The 20,780-nt window shown below is 49.1% G+C and overlaps 1 protein-coding gene across 4 annotated transcripts in view; it reads right to left on the bottom strand.

Annotated features, from left to right (window-relative positions):
• Positions 1–20,780, bottom strand: part of Cables1 (Cdk5 and Abl enzyme substrate 1) — a 100,965-nt gene that overhangs the window by 12,858 nt on the left and 67,327 nt on the right. For all 4 annotated transcript variants that reach the window (XM_085676317.2, XM_085676318.2, XM_085676316.2 and 1 more), the window contains 3 exons: positions 6,454–6,550; positions 5,048–5,204; positions 3,736–3,839 (listed from right to left, as the gene is read on the bottom strand). In XM_085676317.2, the coding sequence (XP_085532443.1) occupies positions 3,736–3,839; positions 5,048–5,204; positions 6,454–6,550 (358 nt within the window). The remainder of the gene's footprint in view (positions 1–3,735; positions 3,840–5,047; positions 5,205–6,453; positions 6,551–20,780) is intronic.

Raw genomic sequence — 20,780 nt, forward strand, 5'->3', positions numbered from 1 at the left:
CATCAAGGATGTCTGTCAGTTTTTTATGTCAGAGCAGAATAAGGGAAGAAAAGAACTTACCAATCCATTCGTCAGGGTTAATTTTGTTGACCTTAGCTCAGTTCTTTCTCATAATCTCTCCTTAATTGCTTTTCACACCCATAAAAGGAGAAAGGAAACCAGGTAATAATGAAACCAACCACTGCCAGTACAAGCTGCCAGGTTCTAAGGATAAAGAACCACTCGCCAGTGAAACTCAATTATGGAGCAGGCAGTGTAGGGCACAGGAAGCACGGTCCTCGGGCTGGACGTTAGCTAATGCCCGGCAAGAGCCTGCACGCAGCCAAGCAGCTTGACGTGCTTTCATGGTTTGTGGTCTCCTTTTATGACGTGCTTTCGTGTTCTGTGGTCACCTTCTAGAAGTTTGCAGGCTGAACCACAGGTGCAGCAGCACTGTGGTTTCCATACTTGCCCTGGGAGGTTTCAAGTTCAACATCTAGCTGTTGCCTCTTCGTGGTGGCTGAGTGTAAGAGTGACCTACTGGGTCATCAATTAAAAATACAAAAGTGAAAGAGAGTGCAAGGTCACCTTAGGGCCACTTCCACTCTGGAAGTGAGGGACTTCTCCTGTGGACCCTTCCAACAGGCCGTCAGTGACAAGTGGCTCTTCGACACATCACCTGGAACAGCATCTATCCATCTACAGCCTGGATGGCTGATACTGAATGTCCACCCATAGGGACTTATCCAGGGGAAAAAGAAATCCATGCCCACAAAAAGTCACATACAGAAATACTGACGGCAGCGGTTTTCAATGATAGCCTTACGCCAGAGACAACTAGGTGGCCATCAGTGAGAGAATGGGTAAACTATGTTCATCTGGCACTGTTCAGCAATTAAATATAACTCTGTGGGTGAGTTTCACTAACACCAAGTTTGTGAACAACAGACTAAAGAGAGTGTATTGCTTCTAATTCCATTGTCACAAACTTCCAGGATAGGTGAAAATCTAAACAAAGTTCCAGAAGTCAGAAGAGTGGTGGCCTTAGTGGAGATGGGGAATTAGAGAAACAGACTCGATCTATATTGGGACCAAAGGTCAGTGACAGAATTCATGAGATTACACACTTAAAATGGCTTTAATGGGGCCTGAAATCCCATGACACACAGTCCCAAGGCCTCAGGCTTGGGTTCTCCACTGGTTTAGACAGAATTGTGGTCTGAGAAGATGATGCTGAGACAGCAGGATCCAGAGGTTGCTGGTCCCTTGCTCCCCTGAGCTGGCAGAAGTGGCAGGAGGAAGCGCTGGGGCCAGCAGACAGCAGAGCCAGCCTCAGAGACCTGGCATCCACCTGATGGGATGGCTGGCAGGGTGCGGTTCCTCCTCATGGGCCTCAGGTTTCTACTGAGGGCCCTTCAGCAACTGCTCAATTAACTCCAACACTTACTGTCCCTCTTGGGAACCACCAGCCTATTACAGATGCAGGCTCGTCACTCTACTGTCTCACCTCCACTCTGCACACATCCCTGCCTTCCACAGGGAACCCACCTCTGATCCCCCCTTGTCAACTCCTATCACTTTTCCAGGACGGCATCTTCCACACCCTCCTCATGACCACAGTCATTTGCTTCCTTGCTTGCTGCTGGGCTTTCCCTCTCATTCTAAGGCCGATGAGAGGAGACTTTGGATGGTTGGTTCTCCAATAAACAAGGACGCACATAGTAGGGTGGCAACTACATTTGCTAAATGAGCAAATTCTAGATTTGCTCCCCAGCATACAAAAGTCAGGCAAACCTGTGAAAAGAAAGAATCCTACACTCTAGTTTCTAGGAGATCAATCTAAATCCCTGTAGGCTATAGGCTCCTCTGAGTTGCAGAAGCTGGCCTGAAGCTGTTTGTCACACATTGTCAACAATTTAACTGATAAGACAAAAAAATGGATGTCCTGTTTTTTTTTTTTGTTTTTTTTTTTAAATCAAAAGTACCAGAATAGATGGAGAGAAGCCTCACAGCTTGGACTAGGATGGAGCTGAAGAATGATGGCATTCTGTAAAACATAGACTCTTCCTGGAAGCCCAGCGTCAGCACATGAAAAATGACCCACTTGGGAACACAGGAGGAGGAGGGCTGGACACATACTCTCACTTGGAAAGTCATCCAAGTGTCCAAGGGGGGCAAATCATCTGTGTCATCTGTGTCTGCACAGACTGGGGCCATAACTTCAAAGCTCACGATAAAATAAGGAGGTATATGGGATCTGGAACCTGCCATTCTTGTCAAAGGGAAGTCGGTGCTGCCACAAGACAACATCTCCTTAGGGGAGTCCCCTGCAGGACCCCACCATCAGTCACAAGCAGTACACCTTCATACTCTCTCAAACCTCTAGACATCTGTTAATCTTCTAGTCAGAGAATGGTCCTCATACCCTGCCCTTAGCCCCCACTGCTGACGGCACAGAGACAGGCCATTCAGAAACAGGTAGGCGAAATCAGCGAGCAGATCCCAACTTAGGAGCCAGGGGCTCAGCACCCCACTTCCTGCCAATAGCAAAGGGTCTCCCTGGGGTTCTGAGCAAGTTTTCTGCCCAAATTAGTTAACAAAGTGGCCATCCATAGACACAGTGGGCCACACTGAAAACAGCAACTCCTCGGTGGTTCCTTTGGCACAAGGCACAGGATTCTGTCACTGGGTTGTCACTTTGATCACTGAGGTGAATGAGTCTTGCTTTGTTCCTTGAATGAACAGGGCATGGGACAGAAACAAACAAACCTGTGAACATTTAAACCCAACAATCCCCACCTCTACACAACCATGTTAGGAGCTGAGGGGTCTGAGGGGTAAGTAGTTAAAAGTGAGGACAGTGGTCACTTTAAATTAAATGACTTTGAAAGTGCATTCTACCCAATATGACACAGCAGGGCTCTGACTACAAACACTGATAGTAACCGGCAAAGGCCCAGTGCTGACCAGGGGTTCTAAACTCTAAACACACAAACGCAGGCAACTTTTGAGGACTTGGAGTTGTTTTGCTCCTTGGCATCTGTAGATGCAAAAGACCTCGGTGAGAATCCTTGGGATTAATGCTGAGGGTAGGGCTTCTCAAATAAGGAGTTAGAGTGAGCCAGGGGAGGAAGTGCCTTGGGATGCAGAAGGCACAGAGAGGCAGGGATCTGGGCAGATGTTCCCTCTGCTGATGCTGTTATTGACAGGCCTGGTCAATCCATTCCTCTGCATAGTAGACTCTTTCCTGCTTCCAGCAATTAGGCAGCTCTACCAGAACCTGCCACGGTAGGGAAGGTAGTCAGCCAGACTGTATCATCAAAATTACACAAAGGAAAACCAGGAAGTCACAGGAAGAACAGTGTTGCTTGTAACACCTGTATCCTACTTACCCGTGATTTGGGGTGTTGTGGAGACTTACAGTCACTGAGGTGATCCAAACACAGCTCAGCTTGAACTTGGTGCTCCCAAGGAAAGGTCAGGCCCTTCCCTGGTGGAGTCTGGGGTGTGTATTCTGGCATGCCCTTCTCAGAAGGGAAGGTCTCTAAAGCTAGGTGGTAGCTTCCATGTCCACTGAACCCAACCTCCTCAGCCTCTCTCTAAGTGGCATTCCTAGGCCAGTTAACAAGAACTCTGTAACTCTGATTAGAGAACTCAATAGAATGTCCCAGGTGCAAAGTCCAGAGACCTCCCCAGGCCTCTGCAGGATGCTGTAGCACTAACAAACCCGCCAGCCAGTCAGCAGGTACCACTCACCATGTACGAAGGGAAAGTCAGGACTCGCTTGTGCTTGCCACAAGGCCACTGGGGGTCGTCCAGGAGATTTGGGTCATAGTCCAAAAAGTCTCCCAGGTCACTTCCTGAAGAGCACAAACAATGGTAATTAGGGGCTCCAGACTCCTTGAGGCTGAGGCTGCTGGGAAAATGCTGAGGACAGTTATTGAAGACAGGCGGCTTCAGGGCCACTGTCTCAGAGTCACACCAATGGCTCTAATGTCTAGGGACCGCCTCTACTTGGCAATGAGGTATATCCACACACTTACAAAAAGACTGGCCAATTCTTACCATTCTGAAGTTTTGCTGTTAGTAAATTATGTGGTCATTTCCCTGAGCCAGAAGAACACAAAGCTTGACACAGCATGTGCCCTGGGCTCTTGTAGGTCACAGCACAATGGTCCTAGACCAGCCTCAGGGAGAACTGCTAAGCTCATCGGTGACCTTTGGGGCCATGACCTGGGTAAATGTTTCCGGACAGGCTGCTGTGTGTGAATCAGGTCCCAGCCGTGATAGCCACTAGGAAACGCAGACACAAATGACTTTTGTAGGTGATGGGGAATTGGGACAGGGGCAGACTGACCTAGGGAATTTCACCTTCACTTGGAATTTCATGTGTGGGTTAGGGTTAGTGTGTGTAAGTGCATGTAAGAGTTTGTAAGTCTGTGTGCAGGTATTCAAGTGTGTGTGTGGAGACCAGAGGTTGATACAATGTTTCTCTCAATCACTTTTTTATCATCTTTGAGACAAGGTCTTTCACTGAACCTTGAGTTCACCAATACTGCCAGACTAGTGACCAGCAACACTCGTGGGTCTGCCTGTCTGTCTCCTTAGTGCTTGCCTTTTACATGGCTGCCAAGGATCTGAACTCAGGCCCTCATGTTTCTGTGGCTGGCAAAGTGCCACATTTCCTAGACCCTCCCCTGGAATTTCGCTAAGAGTTTCCATCCTTGTATGTGCAAACATGGAATGTGCAGCTCATCCTTCAAAAGTCATCCCAGTTCTTAACTGTGGGCGACAGAAACGCTCACCCAGCCCTGCACTCCAGATACAGATGCATACGGAGCTGGAAGGCTGGGAGAGAGCAACGGCTTCGGCTTCCCCCACGTCGGTAGGCCCTGGGCGCTGGTAACAGAGCAGCTAATTAAGAGAAAGGTCTTCTGTGTGTGTTTGAGCCTGTGTGGCCTGAGCTCATACCCGGTGCCTGCCCGCCTCACCTCACCCGTGGACCAGTTGTACTGTAAACTGAGGCACCTCCTGTCACAAGTCACCAGACCCTCTGAGCTAACATTACCTGTGTCAAGGCTCCCCTGGGTGCTGCTGGCCCGGCCTATGGAGAGGCTGCGGTGGCTCAGATTCCGGAACTGGGAGAAGGAGGAGGTGGAGTCTATGGTATTTCTCCGGGTTCCGAAGGCATTGGTGGGCAATAGGAACTGGGTATAGGACACGGTCTAAAAGGGAAGAACAAACACAGAGCGGTGGTTATGCCTGGGGAGGCCAGCTTGTCTTCCTGCCAAGCTCTGTTGCTACTCTAAGATCAGGTTTGCTTTTCAAAACACACGCAATTCTGGAATCTAATGGGACTGGAAAAATGCAACTGGTATCCCGGCCTGGTGGGTCCATCTTTAATCCCAGCACTCTCGAAGCAAAGGCAGACAATTTCTCTGAGTTTCAAGGCAGCCTGGTCTACATAGAGAGACCCTGTCTCAAAAAATAAAACAAAACAAAGAAAAAGACAACTTGTTTGGTATTCATTTTTGCCAAATTGGTGCCACTTTCATACCCAAACCTCACCTGAACAGATTCTGAACTGTGTAGTTTAACTGATCCCATCCGGTCTGTCTACCATGGTGGGTGGCCGAAATGTTCACGTGCCAGACAATAAGGTGACATCTCAGAATGTGCTGGAATGTTATGCCACGTACAAGGTATCTTATAATCCAGGAGAGGATTCAGGATACACCAGGCCTCAGGAGTCTCTGATAAGGACTTCTGGCTCCTCTCGCACATCCCTGAAGGTGCTGGCTGTGACCCTCCGCTCGATCCCAACCTTCCTCCTTCCTCGGTGCACACTCACCCTTTAGGGTGAAGATGAGCACGCACCCCACATACAGCCTGGACTAGCGACTGTGTCTCGGACACAGAGGTGACAGCTGCCCTGAGGTGAGGACTGCTCACCGGCAGGCACACTGGGAGCTTCTGCCAGGAGTGCCGGCTTTTGGAGGTTGTACGGAGACGACCTATTACCTAGTACCAGAGGTCAGCATACAACAGCTCACAGTACTGTGGGTGAAAGAGGAATGTGCCTGTTTAGTGGGCCAGCAAACTGACCACGGTTTAGTGGCCACTGGGCTGGGCTGAGGTGCTCCGGGCTTCCTGGGCTCAGGAGACAAAACTTCACTAGTGGTTGGAATATTGCTCACCAGCACCTCCAGTTCATAGATAGGCGAACCATCACCCCATCCTGGCATGTGGATGTGTGCTCATGTGTGAGTATTGCACAATCATCTGCAAACAGTGTTAGCAGAGAAATGCACATACTTCGGGACCTCCTGCCAGGCCTCTGCTGAGTTACTGACTCGCGTTTCTGCCTGCACACTGGCAGAATTGCAGTGACGTGGTGCAACCTTGCAAGTAAGTCTTACACCCTAGCTCTCTGTGTTGCATCCTGGGCCTTGTGTCGGATTCTGGAAACCTTACCTTCCCATCAGCACCCAGCTCCACACCATCAAGGCCAACGATCTCCTTCAGGCTCATGGCCCCTGATGACTGCCTCCCTCCATCCAATTTCAGGTCCCTAGGAAGGACAAGCCAAGAGGAAATGCTTGTGTGTGTTTCCCAAAAAGTGACACTCACTGTATAGAACAGCACAGTCACTCTGTGAAATACGGTTTCTCTGCCTTTCTCCGGGGGTCGCTCTCGCGTACCGCCTTCAGTGTATGTGAGGTCCGAATGAACAGAACACGGGAGGAGGAAGCGGGCTCAGAAACCCTTGGTTACCAACATCCTCAACATGACCTGTGTTTTGAGACATGCAGGCTTTCCTGGTGAACAGTGTGTCTCTTGGGATCTTGGCTTCTTTTTGAAGTTACCAAGATCACCTCTCCTTGTCACTCTTTGTCAGCTGCGAAAAATCCAGTTACTTGGTGCTGACTAGCAATGAAAGGGTCAGTGCCACAGTCGCTAGGCCAAGCTCCGTAGCAGTGCGTGTCCTCTCATGAAAGGGAAACCCAGTAATAACAAGGAGCCTTCCAACAGCACAGCCTTTCACCATCACATGTTTGGGGATTCTATTACCATTAACCTATTTTACAGAGGAGGAAATTGAGGCTTGTCGAGGCCACCAAGACAGCACGTTGTGGGGAGTGAGTCTTTATATAATGTTCTTCCTGACACTTAACACCACCCTGGAGATGCAAGACAGGGTCACTGTGACTACATCCAGGTAGAATTACTCACGGTGTCAAAGGATGAGCCCCTCCAGAGTCACCTAGTGCCATTCTGACTACCTACGGCAGTCGTACGGGCATCCTGTGTTAGTCAGGACAGGACGGAGCAGGGCGTCCTGGGCTTTCTCTGACACCCCAGGGCTCTAGGCTGTGACACCCCAGGGCTCTAGGCTGCAGCCATGTCTGGTCCTGCCTTCCAGCTTCTGTCAGATACAGTGCTTGCTGGTGAAGGCCACTTTAGACTGGCAGTATGACTCACCATGGGACCCGGATGGAGACTTCTGAGAATCAGCAAGAGAAGCCATATGGAAAGGCCGATGGTAACCCAGGAAGAAGAAAAGGGCTGGGGAGTGATGAGCGGAAGAGAAGGGAAAGGATGCCACTTCCAGCACAGGAAAGCAAACACCTCGGGCTCAGCTGTCACTGCTTTGATCTGTGGGCCTGCCAAGGATAGCCTGGGACGGTCTTCAGAATCAGCCAGCACACCTAGGCTGGTGCTACCTAGGCGCACTACATTCTTAGAGCCATTTTCTTGAGAGGAGATAGTTCACCACGCTCAAAATGATATCAAAGTCACAGGACAAAAGTAAACAAATCTTAGAATTCTCAGTTTATAGGGTCCGCTCCCTTCCCCTCATCTCTCCCTCCCCCCAATGAACATTATAAATACTTCTCCAAGACCTCATGTATGTAATTCCCAACATCAAGCTTGCCTTCCAAGTTTGGGAGTATAGCATAGAAGACTCAAAATAGGAGCTGGGTGGTAGTGGTGCACGCCTTTAATCCCAGGCAGAGACAAGCAGATCTCTGTGAGTTTGAGGCCAGCCTGGTCTACAGAGCTAGTGCCAAGACAGGCTCCAAAGCTACAGAGAAACCATCTCGAAAAACCAAATCAAACCAACCAAACAAAAAAATGTAAAAAGGAGGCACAAGTCATCCAAATGAGGACTTCAAGAATGTTCTAGGCAAGGCAACTGCTTTCATGTGTATCGAAGTCCTTCTGTGATGTCCTCTCTGATAAGGACCACCCTCCTTGAGGGCTAGGGTATCCAGGATTATGTGTGTGGCTTTTCAGAGCTCCTCTGCTGACTTTGAACTGGTCGCTAGGAGGACAGAGCATGCTAGGGAAAGAGAAATCAGTGCCGACAGAGGCCACTGGGTCCCCTGGAACTAGTCAACCCCAGAGAAACATCACCTGACTGATCTGCCGGCACATGAGCTACCTACAGTGATTCTCAAAATCAATCACAATTGTACCATGGCCTCCATATTGGAGGGGGCAGCATGCGTACCATTAAAAACTTGAAGGCTGACATTAATAGAAAGGTAGGTACCATCTTCTGAGGGTATGAGGGCAAGAAGAACCAGAGGAGTAAATTTCAAAGCCACCTGTGTGCAGGGGCCTACAGGAGTGTTTTATGTCTTGTCCATCTGCACGTATCTTTTGGTAAAGAAGTTAAGGCATTTGCCAGTGATGGTGTGGCTGCCTGTGGTGCTGTGTGGCTCCCATCAGGCCTTTCAGCCGCCTGAGTCCTCAGGACAGCCTGACTCCAGTCAGTTATTAGACGCACACAACACAGTGGACAGGGCAAGCCAGCCATGCCTCTTCCCACACCCCACAAGGGAAATAAAGCTATAACAAAACTACACTTCACACAGGATTCCTCCCAGGAGCAGACCCACAATCCCAGTGTAGAGAATCACAGATTCATGGACCCAGGAAATTGTCCAAGTGTCCAGGGACACTTGGTTCCACAGAGATCAGGCTAGGCTCCACCCTAGGCTTCCCCGCATGTGTGAATTCATGTGACCTGCTGGTGTTACCGTCCCCCCCTCCCCCCCCGCTTCCCACTATGTCATTTTACCTTCTAATTGAATATTCGCTGTGACTTGGCCAGGGTCAAGCTGGGTGAGAGAGTAATATAAAGATGAACCTTCAACTATGCCTTGGGTCAGATATGATTCAGGACGGACCAGTTCATGTTCTCCATCTGCACGGTCTCACACAGTGGTCACTGGCCACATATGAACTACGATCTGGCTAAGAAAGCTAATTTTTCTACACATGGAGACTGTGCTTTCGTTTTCTGGCCCCTCCAGACCTGAATAATCACACAGATACTATATAATTATAATACTGTTTGGTCAATGGCTCAGGTATACTCCTAGCTAGCTCCTACATCTTAAATTAACCCATTTCTATTAATCTATGCATCACCATGAGGTGGCTTACCGGCAATGTTCTGGCATCTTTCTCCTTCAGCAGCTACATGGCATAGCCTCGACTTCACTACTCTCACTGTCTCTGTTCAGATTTCCCGCCTGTCTTTGCTCTGCTAAGCTACTGGCCGAAACAGCTTTATTCATCAACCAATACAATCAAGATATATACAGAAGGACATCCCATATCATTTTTCAGTTGTATGAATGTGTGTGTGTGTGGGGGGGGGAGAGGTGAAAGGGAGAAAGAGTCTCACTCTATAGCCTATGCTAGTCCATGATCCTCCAGCTTCAGTTCCCAGAGTGTGGAGTTAGAGGTATGTACCACCACCATGCCCATATCAACTGTATGAAATTTTAATCAGCTTAATGTAAATAGCCATTGGTGGCTAGTGGCTACCATACGGGGCTAACTCGTAGTCCTTTCCTGTCAGGACTGTGGCTTCCATTCATTGGTAACTTCCATGATAATGTGTTTATTCATGTAGATCTGGTCTCCCCATTTCTTTCCCCAAAGTAGCCTGGCCATTTGCTGTCTGTAGCCTCAGGGATGTTTACCTTTCAAACAAGAGTTCTCTGAGGAGGCAGAAAGAACAATGAGAACAGCTAGGTGACCATCAATGGAGAGGAAATGGTGACCTCGGGGTCTTCTTGTTTGGCATTCTATCAGTACAACAAAACTCACAGCTACAAGTGGCCCAGGGCATACTGGAGGGGCCATGGGGTTGTAGTAACCCACAGTGCAGGTGGCACAGGCATACTGGAGGGGCTATGGGGGGCTGTAGTAGACTGTTGGCAGTGTCAGGGCACATTAGTAAGCAATGACCAGTGTGTGGCCCCCAGGTCCTAGTCATTACAAAATCCCCTTAGGCTTTCAACCTATAAGTAGCAATTCCTTTGGGGCTTGAATGACCCTTTCATAGGGGTCACATATCAGATAGCCTGCATATTGGATATTTACATTAAGATTCATAACAGAATGAAAGTAGCAATGAAGTAATTTTATGGTTGGGGGTCACCACAACATGAGGAACTGTATTAAAGGGTCACAGCATTAGCAAGGTTGAGAGCACTGCCCTGCACCTTTCTTTGTATAGTCATGGAGACTGGAAAGGGAGGTGAGGGAGGACAAAAGCATCTTTTCAGCTGTATCTGGTACACACATATGCCAGCCACTCTAGATCGTGACTTTGTGATGTTTGGGGTGCAGGTTTCTGTGCATTCCTTCAGGTTGGCTCTTGGGCGTGAGTTAAGAGCCCATGCACATATATGCCTCAAGGGTCAGATCCAGAAAACAGTTCACTCATGACATTTCTGATCATCACTGAATTTGGCTTTTCCTTTTTAGGATTTGATTTCAAGGCCCAGGCTGGCCTTGAAACTCACTAAGCAGCAGAAAAGTATCTTGAACTTCTGGTCCTTCTGTTTTTACCTCCTAAGGACCGGGGGCCACAGGCACGTGCCACTGTGTCCAGCCATCTGTGGTGTTGGGACAGGGGCCACAGGCACGTGTCACTGTGTCCAGCCATCTGTGGTGTTGGGACAGGGGCCACAGGCACGTGCCACTGTGCCCAGTCGTCTGTGGTGCTAGGGATTGAACCCAGGACTTTGCACGTGTTAGGCGAATATTCTCCCAGCTGAACTACATCCTCAGGCATGTATCCGTTTCCTTTCCTGAATCTGTAGGTAGCAACAATAGCCAGCGTCTGAAAGCAGAAGGATGCTGGCCATCCATCTTCTCTGGGTTGGGTTTTTCCCACTAAGTGCTCCAATAAATGTCACTGAAACCTGACATTAGCATGGATGTGGGAAATTGCCATTGAAGCCATACTTGACTGGCATAATAACAGCAATTTCACAATGGGCTCCCTAATATTACAGATAACTGCCTTGACCTCATGTGTGAGTTAATAGAGCCTTGGGTGTTGCTGGCTGCTCTCTCAGGAGGCTGAGTGACTGGAAGCGCCTGCAGAAAGGAACTGTGAGTTGCATTGATGCACCCAAAGACAAGCTTTAAAAGGAATATCCAGTGAAAAAAAAATTAACCAAAAGTCCCACTAGAGTAGGGATAAAATATTAGTGTTTTCTAAGACCATTGTTCTAAAATCTCATAAAATGTGATTAAAAATATAACGGGACTCACTCACCGCCAGCTGTAAACTCACAGTATGGACAGCAACACAGAGCAACGGCTGAATGAAGCCATTAAAAGCAGATTCAAGCCGCACGTTTTCTGAGAAGCCTAGGATCTTCTTTTAATCCCAGATATATGTAAGGTTCAAATGTTAATTTACTGAGACTGTAACTTCTCTTAAAAATCAAAAAGGCAGTGTGCATGGTGGCGTATGCCATTAATCCCAGAACTTGGAGGCAGGGGTAGGTACCAGGCCTGCATAGGAGTACCTGTCTTTAAAAGCATGGCAAGTTCAAGTCCTGCTTGGGGTATTCCAGCTTTGCACATATTAAGGCTCAAGTGTTGTACTTTTGCCCAGGGACAAATATGGCTTATGAGGTTGTAGGAGAACATCTTACTTCCATGGGAATCACAAAGCACTGGTGAAGAGCCACGGACAACTTCAGGTTCTAATTCCTTGTCGCCCCAGCCCCAGGGGACACTGCAGCTTAGCTCAGCTTTCCCACTCAGCTCAACTCTCAGACTAAACAAACTTGAACAGTTTGCAAATGCAGGGTGAAGACCAACCATGGAACTGGTCAGTTGGGGAATGGGGCGGGGGATAGAGACAGGGCCAGGGTGGGGCTGAGGCAAGATGAGAGGGGGTTATAACAGGAGAGGAAAGCATGTTCGGGGAGACAGCCAGCGGCAGTTACATGCTTAAAAAACCCAGGTTGGTTCATCTGGGGCTACAGCGCCCTTCACAGCACTGTGCCACAGCCCTGAGTCCTCTGAGTAAACAGCAGGACAGCCCCTGGACCCCAGTCTTAGCCTCAGCGGCGACAGTACAAAGCCAGCTCATCACATTCCATCACTGCTGAGTCACCTGATCAAAGCCACCTGTCAACCTACATTATCATGTTCTCAAAGGTTATGCACCCCTCCCCTATTAACCTCTGCATAGCCAGCTTCCAACTCTGTGTTTTCTAAAAGGCTCAGCTGGCTATCATTAATGCTCAGAACTGATCTTGGTAGGAAAACAGGGTTCCCTATCAGAAGAGAAGTTCAGAGTCCTTTCTTTCCCTTGGAGGCAAATATCAATGACCCAATCTAAAAAAAATATGACTGCAAATCAGTGTGTAATGGTGGACGCAATGCAAACCAGCTGAGCTAGTGTGATCCCCAGGACACATGGAAAGGTAGCGGAGAATCACCTGCACGAAGTTAACCTCTGACCCCCACATACATGCATCCCCACATCACATACACTCCCCCACAATAATACTTTAAAAATAAACAATTGAATACTTACACCTGGAAAGAAGATGGGGAAAAGCATGTGTGATCCAGTTAGGGACTTTCCAAGGCTTTCTGCTTCTAAGAGTTGGCTGTCCTGACCTCTGCCCATGGTGACATCTCTAATGGTGTCTTAAGTTCAGACTCACAGAGCAGCTGGGAGCACCAGCTGGGAGCACCACCCAGTGACTTGCTCTTTAAAGGACAACAATGGCTCAAACACTTGGATGTGTAAATAATTTAAGGGCTAATTAAATATTAACAGGATTTCTAAGCCCTTCAAAAAGAAGAGACCAGGAGAAAGCAGAGCTCTGAAAACCGGACTCGGAAAGGAAATACCCCTTGTGAGCGAGTCTTAATTAAGAGACCACACACCGTGGGACTCCAGGACACAGGTGCACTGTCAGGAAGCCCCATTTGTAGTCTGCTGTAGTTTGTCCCCTCAAAGGTCAAGTGCTAAATGGCTTGCTCCCTCACCTGGTGGAGGAGTACCTAGGAGGGCCCAATAGAGGACTTAGGTTAGGAGGTGGCCCTAGTGAGAAAACTCCTACCCCCCGTGTCTCTATCATAAGGTCCATGACTCAGTTCCAGCACCTGTGGTGAATGAAACATGGACTGAAAATGTGTAGGTGCATGTACATGTATGTGAGGGTGTGTATATGTGTGGAAGCCACAAGACAGCTTTGTATGTTGTTCCCGGGAGCGATGCACCCTCTTGAGGCAGCGCCTCACTGGCCTGGACCTTGCCTAATAGACTAGGCTCCCTGGCTACAGAGCCCAAGGATCCACTTGTCTGCCTCTCCAGCAACAGGATTTCAAATATGTGCCACTGCTCCATGGCTTTCTCATGTGGGTGCCAGGAATCGAACTCAGGTCTTTATGTATGCCCTCCCCCTCCTCTCCCCCAGCCCCAGACTGAAACTTCTAAAACCATAAACCTATTAACCTTTTCCTTTTCGTAAGTTCATCATATCTAGTATTTGTCAGTTACAGAGCTAACAAGTGCAGTGGACATCCTGGATCAGTTTCTCTCGCTCGCATGGAGGCGGAGTTATACCACCGAAGTTCAAAGTCAATGAACAAAGGCCACAACAGACAGAAAAAGAAGTGAAATCAAAGGCAGCTTTTAGCTGAGAAATCTTGGCTTCTAAGACTCTGCACATCACGGGAAAGTCATCCCCAGAAAGGCGACTGGCAGACAATGAAGAGGTCTTAAAGGAGCTTATACCAAATTCTGTCTAAAGGCAACTCTTGCAAACAGCCGGATAATGGCATGATTCACCCGTTAGATCATGCAGAATCGGTCGCTGTGTGGGAATACGCTTGGTGTGAGGAAAGAAACAGTTTGGAAAAGAGATGTTTCTGGGGCGAGTAGGTGGAGAGGAGGGGACGGGCTCCAGACCAGGCAGTGCATTTAGGCTTGACAGCTCTCTAAGAATAGAATTTGTTCTGTGTCACAGAATGACCAGTTATCAGGAAATGGACCTAAGCAGATGACCTCATCTGATTGCCTCATGCCAAAAGCTAAGGACACAAACACCATGTGGAAGCTGTTGACAATATAGGACATACCCCCAAAGACACCTTGCACCCCACTGAGCAATCTGCCTCCCGCTGAGTTTGTAGATGGTGGATCCAGTACCTACTGCTCAACTAAGGACTGTCACACAAATGGCTCCGCATCCACACAGTGTATCATAGACTCTGGTTTGGCAGGAATCATCTAGCTTGTTTTTCCAAATAGCTCCAAATAGCAAATCAACCACCGTGTCATTCTTACTTTCTTCTTTCTGGTCAGATGCCTAGGCAGAATCACCCACTGATGTCTGCATATTTCAGGGCACAGATGCAACACCTTTAGCATGGAAACAGTGCTGGGATAACCCTTCACATTCTGCCAACAATCTCACTCTAGTGCATTGTGCTCTAAAACCCTCTGCGCGGTCAGTCTGGAACCAGAATGCACCTTCCTAATGAATGCAATGTTATAAAGGGGGATTGGCCACACTACACCCTTTCAGCCTCTAATGGAAGTGAGCCAGCCTCGAAATACAAGCCAGAGGTTTGAAGTACAAACTCATCTGAGCAAAAGGCCAGGGGGGAGTCTCTCTCTTGGTTTCCTGGCTTGGGACTGACCCTTAACCAACTGTTTAAAAGGTCAAATTTGCAGTATTCTACCTTCCTCTCTGATCTGCTCTGGCCTTCTTTCTCCGAGGTCATTCCAGCTTCCATCACCATTTCTTCCATGTCTATATCTAACTCCACAAATCCTTTGCGGCACCTAGAGGTTCCACTCCTGGTCCCATGGTGGGGGCACCAAAGCCCAGGGTAGAGACTGGAGGGTGAGAGGAGAGGAGAGTCAGGTGGGGGCGCACGGCACACTGGTTATGAAGTGGGGAAGAGTCCAGAAGTGCATGCCAGTCATTTCATGTGCTGAGAGCTTCCAGGCCTGACTGCAGGGCCACGCTACAAGGCACAAGGCGGAGGACAATGACTAATGTGGGTAAAGCCTTGGCAACTACTCGCTGGAGGAGGAGGAGCTGGTTTAGGCTGGGGACTCTTCCAGAAAATGGTACAGTTTACAAGTGCCATCGGAGAAGTGTGCTTACAGCAATGAGAAGGCTTGATGTTCAAGCCATGGGAGAAGAGATGGACCACATCTGTCCCCTTTCCTATTACTGTGTTTCACCAACCAGCATGCTGTGAAAGGTGAGGGTTTGCCAAAACAAACAAACAAACAAACAAACCTGAAAACCACCTCTGTTGTGTCCTGTATTCGTGAAATCACTAGAGGGAAAGACAAGATTGGAGGAAAATGGACCAAAATGTTAACAATGGCTTTGTTGAGGTCTGGCTTGTAATTTTGACCTAATTTTTATGTATTTTCTAAACTTGCTTTAACATGCATATACTGAGATGGAAAAAACAAAAGAAAATCTGAAGGTGAACACACAGCACACTGGCGAACCTCACTGCTGGCTGACTGACTGGGAGCCAGGCTGGATTGCATCTGTGACTGTACAGAATGACCTCCCACTGATGTACCCCATATCACCACAGCCTGGCATGTGCTCCGAACCACCTCATGTGAACACCTGAGTTAAGTGGGGTTGGCATAGCTGCCGACTCCATTCCTTTGCCTGGCTTCATGTACCCATTGACATGGATTGCTAAGATGGCTACGGGAGCAGTGGACTCCCCCACCGCTTTAGAGCAGTTTTATGGGGAACCTCTTTAGGGACTGGAGTTCCAAGTAAACTTGTGTTGCCAGAACTGCTAGGAACTGTGAGGTGAAAAGGTGACAGCTAACTCAATGTCACTAAAGTTCTTCTCCAAGCCTCCTGACCTGAAGACGCTGCCTTTGTTGAAGCTGCTGGAACTGGCATTGCTGGGATACACACCATTTCAAAATCCTTCACAAATGACCTCCGGGAAGGGCTCCCATGTCCTCAGAAGAACTTTGTTCTCGAAGCTCTGCCTGTGAGCTGCTGGGTGAGGTGTAACCTACCCTTGGTGACTATCAGTGGGACATCAACCTCACATCTGGGTAATTTGAAAGAAATGGGCACAACCCACAGCCCTTTTCAGTCCAAGCAGGTCAATATTCCTTCATCTTTCTAAGGTGTGTACTTAGACAGAGATGGTTCTGTTGGCCACTATAAAGAGCCAAGAAGAAAGGGCTACAGGGAGTGATGACGGCAGGAACGTCACTTCACCCCAAGATGAAGTACCCTGTCTCCACCCTGTCTCCACAGCACTGATCTTGGGAAAACTGCCCCCTTCTAACTAGCTGGCTTCCACGTAAAAGGCCTGTTATTTAAACAGAAGCTGGGCACAACTGAAGAAAAAGTGTGTTGATCTGCGGGGAGTGGGGAAGGGGAACATGTGCTATTTATCTTTTGATCTGTTTTAGACACAGTCAAGCAACCAACTCTGACAAAAGTCAGGAGACGCCAGTGGGGCCTAGGAAAAGATAGAAAGCAGGAGCCACGTGACCTTAGCAATGAGCTTGAATGCCCAGCATGGCTCACCTGCCACACCCAGTGAGACAAAATGCAGTCTGCCCCAGCTGTGTGGACATTGGATCATCTGGCTAGTGAGCACAGAGGAGGGGCCTAGCTGGGGTTCACCGGAGCATAGGGTGTAGCTCCGGGTTTAGCAAGTTTCTTGTTGCTGTGACAAAGACACTTGGAGAGAGGCAGAGCCCATGGCCCCAGTTGGATCACCTCGTTATTCCCTTCAAAGCCCTTCAGTGGCCATCTGCCCAGCTCTCAGCTTCTCTGGAGATGGCCCTAAGGAACAAACACGTCAAGGGCTCCACAGAACACCTGCTCTCACCAGAGCATGCTTCCTGTTGCATTTGGTGGCACCATGCTCTGCTTCCTCCATGAAATGAGTAAATCTTCAAAGCCTAGAAATTCAGCCCTGACAAGTCGCCCATCCGTCCAGTTATCTAGGAAAGCGGTGTGTTCGTTGTGTTCCATGCAGAACTCTGGGACTCCTTTGAGAACTAAGATACAGTCCATGTCCACAAGTTAAAATACAGGCTGTGAGCCGGGCGGTGGTGTTGCACGCCTTTAATCCCAGCACACGGGAGGCAGAGGTAAGTGGATCTCTGTGGGTTCAAGGCCAGCCTGGTCTAAAAGAGCTAGTGCCAGGACAAACCCTGTCTCAAAAGAACCAAAAAACAAAAACCAAACCAAACAAACAACAACAACAAAAACCATGCTATGGGCACGTCCTAGGCCTCAGCAAAGGCACTGGACAGAGGTTATTAGCAGAGCCCTGGTGAGGTATGGGGGTGGGGAAGAGGCCTATGGAAGCTGTTTGGGACGGCTGACTTCCTTCAGACTAGGCTGGGATCAGCAAGTGACAGAACAGGATTCCAGATGGAAACCCTAAGGAAGGGAAGCCGGACAAACATCTACAGGCATCTTGCTGGCTCTGAGATGCCATGGGGAGAGACGATGCTAGAAAGATCCTTGTCAGGCCCACAAAAGAGGGCGAGCAGGGGCCTAGGCGTTCAGTGAGAAAGACGATGTGATTATTAAATACCAAGTCCCCCCCCCCCCCAGAAGGCTCATGTCACATGTTGTAGCTGCTATTCTAAATGGCTCTGTCGACTTTGAGTGACGGCACCTAGGTGGAGGGAATGGGTTACTGGGTGAAGGGGGTGTTACTGGGGGATTATATCATTGCCTGCCCCAGGCAAAGAGACAAGAGCATGGGGCTCTCAGAACAGCCACACAGAGAAACCACAGATGAGAGGCTCACATCAGTGCTATGGGAAGAACTGAGCGGGCAGATCAGGGACCAGTGTTCTCATCTCAGACACCACCACAAACCCAAGGCTGAGGGGGAATGAATGGATGGACAGGTGGTTCTACCTGCTGCTGAGCTCAGGGCCCAGGGAATACAGTTCCCTGCACTTGAGAACCCTCCTTAGGTGACTGGAATCTGATGAGCAGGTATCTTAAAGGGGAACACACCTACGGGGGATTGAAATTCTTAGGGATCGGTGTTGCCGTGGGGGTTCCTTTTGCGGACGATGCTGGAAAGGGGGCTTCTTCACTGGCCTCCCCAGGCTCAAAGTGAATATAAGAGGAATCTTCAATGAACTGAACCACTGTTGCCAAGACCACAGGCTCCAGAAAGATGGAAAACTACATTTCCCAGCTCCCCAGAGGTGGCCCAGGCTCTGTTAGAGTTAAGTGCTCCTGTGAAGCCTGGAGGAAATGAGTCACACCTGGGCAAGACAGGCATTCTCGGCAAGCCTGGGGGACCCTCGGGAACTGCAAGGGTAGCGTTTCCGTGGGAGAGGCCCAGGGGTGTGGCATGCGTCTGCCTTGGCTGCACTGCCTCCCACTGGGCTATTCCTGGCACGGGTGCCAGTTTTTGTTTCTTCCTGGAGAGTCTGTGAGGTCTTGGGCGCCTCCCACAACCCTGACCATGATAGGAATTCTGCATTTGCTGTTCAGGACACCGAGTGTCCACTGCGACCCTGCATGCACTCGTGTGTGCAGAGCCACTGTAGGGCATGTCACATGGGTGTCCTACTGCAGGCAAGACTGGTGTTTCTAATGTGAAGGCTCAGAAAAAAAGAGTTATCAAAATAATAATGGATGATTTTCTGAAATGTTACATGTAGGCAACTATGTAAGTCAAACTACACTTAGGAGCAATTAAAAGCTTTGTGGAGGCTGGAGAGATGGCTCAGTGGTTAACATGTACTGTTTTTGCAAAGGGCCTGAATTCGGTCCCAGCACCCACATAAGGTGGCTCACAATCACTTGTAACTCCAGCTCCAGGGGTGTCTGATGCCTCTGGCCTGTTCAGGCACTTCCACTCACACATGCCCCCATACATGAATAAAATCAAGTTTAATAGAAAGAAAACTGTTTGGAAAGTTCTGTCACCCATGGGGCAGTGATGACATCTTCTGCTATGAAGACTGACACCCTTACAGAAGTGCTGGACCCCCAAGAGGGGCAACGGTCAGACTTGGGAACAAACACTTACAAGTCCCTAAATCCCTTCCCAAACTAGAAGAGGAGGCCGGCAGCCTAGATGGGCCCTGTGGGGAAGGTGCCGGGAGGCTCAAGAGGGAGCACTTCAGGACAGCACCAGGAACAGGCATTCCGCCCTCTGTTCGCATCCGCCCTTCTCAGACTAAAGACAGGAAACACCACATGGGGAAATTATTTTTCATTTAAGACTCCACCCAGAGTAGGCATGGTGGCACATTCCCATAATTCCCATTATTCAAGAGCATTATGAGTTTGAGGCCAGCCTGGGCAACGTAGCAAGACCTTACCTCAAAATAAAAACAAGCAAGTAATCAGGGCTGCAGCTGTGGTAGCGAATTTGCTCTGGGTTCAGCACAGGGAGAGGGAGAGTCTGCTCACTGCCACCTGGAGCTACTCTTGGTCACAGGGTAAATAGCACCCCTCACCTTCTGAAAGCCATTGCCCAACAGCCTGACCACCAAAGTTCCCAGGAAGTGACCCCTGCGTGATCCCAGGAAGTCTGACCCTAAAAGTGTGGTTGAGGGGGAGGACAGCTGGGGCTAAGAGCTGTGGACTGAGCTATCTCACGGCAGTGGACAGGCCTGCTACCGTCCTCCCTCACTGTCCTCAGCTGAGGTTGCCGAGTCCCACTGTATCTCATCCTTCTCAAGCAAAAACGGCAACACAGACCTATCTTACCCAGTCCAGGAAAAAGAATTGAGCACACACACCGGGAGGCGCTAGGAAACGGCCCCACGCGGCTCAACATTCTGGTTTTAACACACAAAGCTGTAGCTATACCCTTTAGGAATCATAACAAAAACCGTTCTCCCTAACAGCCTTCCCTACACACTGAGGGAGTCTGAACTTTGGGGCAACTGTCAAATAATCAGGTCATCTGTGTCCACTGGAGACTCCAGCCACGAGCTGGCGTACACCTGGCGGCTTGCGTGTACGCTGAGCATTCCACATTGTTCTCAAGCCCTGTCCCATCACCCAGACCAGAACACTCCAGAACTCACCCCATCTGTGCATGTCTGCAAGTCTGAGAGTTTAAAAAGCCCCATGAAGAATAATTTTTCAGGTGAGTGCTAGAAGCCACTGATTGTTGACAGGTGGGGAGTGTGAGCCACGTCTCGCTCACGACTCTCAACAGGACTTTACTGCTTCCACACCAGCCATGCAAACAAGGACGAAATAACCACTGGACCACAGCTGCCTGGGAGACATGAGCCAAATATTCCAAACATAAGGGAATAGGGGTGAGGGGCTGAGTGATGGTCGGTCCTGTGAGACCTGGGGGCTCCCTATGACCTGGACCCCTGGCAAAGCTCCCTTCAGATTTCTCCCTTACCAGGATGGAAGACTGGCTCAGAAGCAGAGTTCCAGCTTGGACATGGCTCTCTACTGAATTCTTTCCACCAATGCCATTAACCATGCCAG

The sequence above is a fragment of the Myodes glareolus genome, chromosome 13, assembly GCF_982192425.1.
Source record: "Myodes glareolus chromosome 13, mMyoGla1.1, whole genome shotgun sequence".
NCBI classification, from domain to species: Eukaryota; Metazoa; Chordata; class Mammalia; order Rodentia; family Cricetidae; genus Myodes; species Myodes glareolus.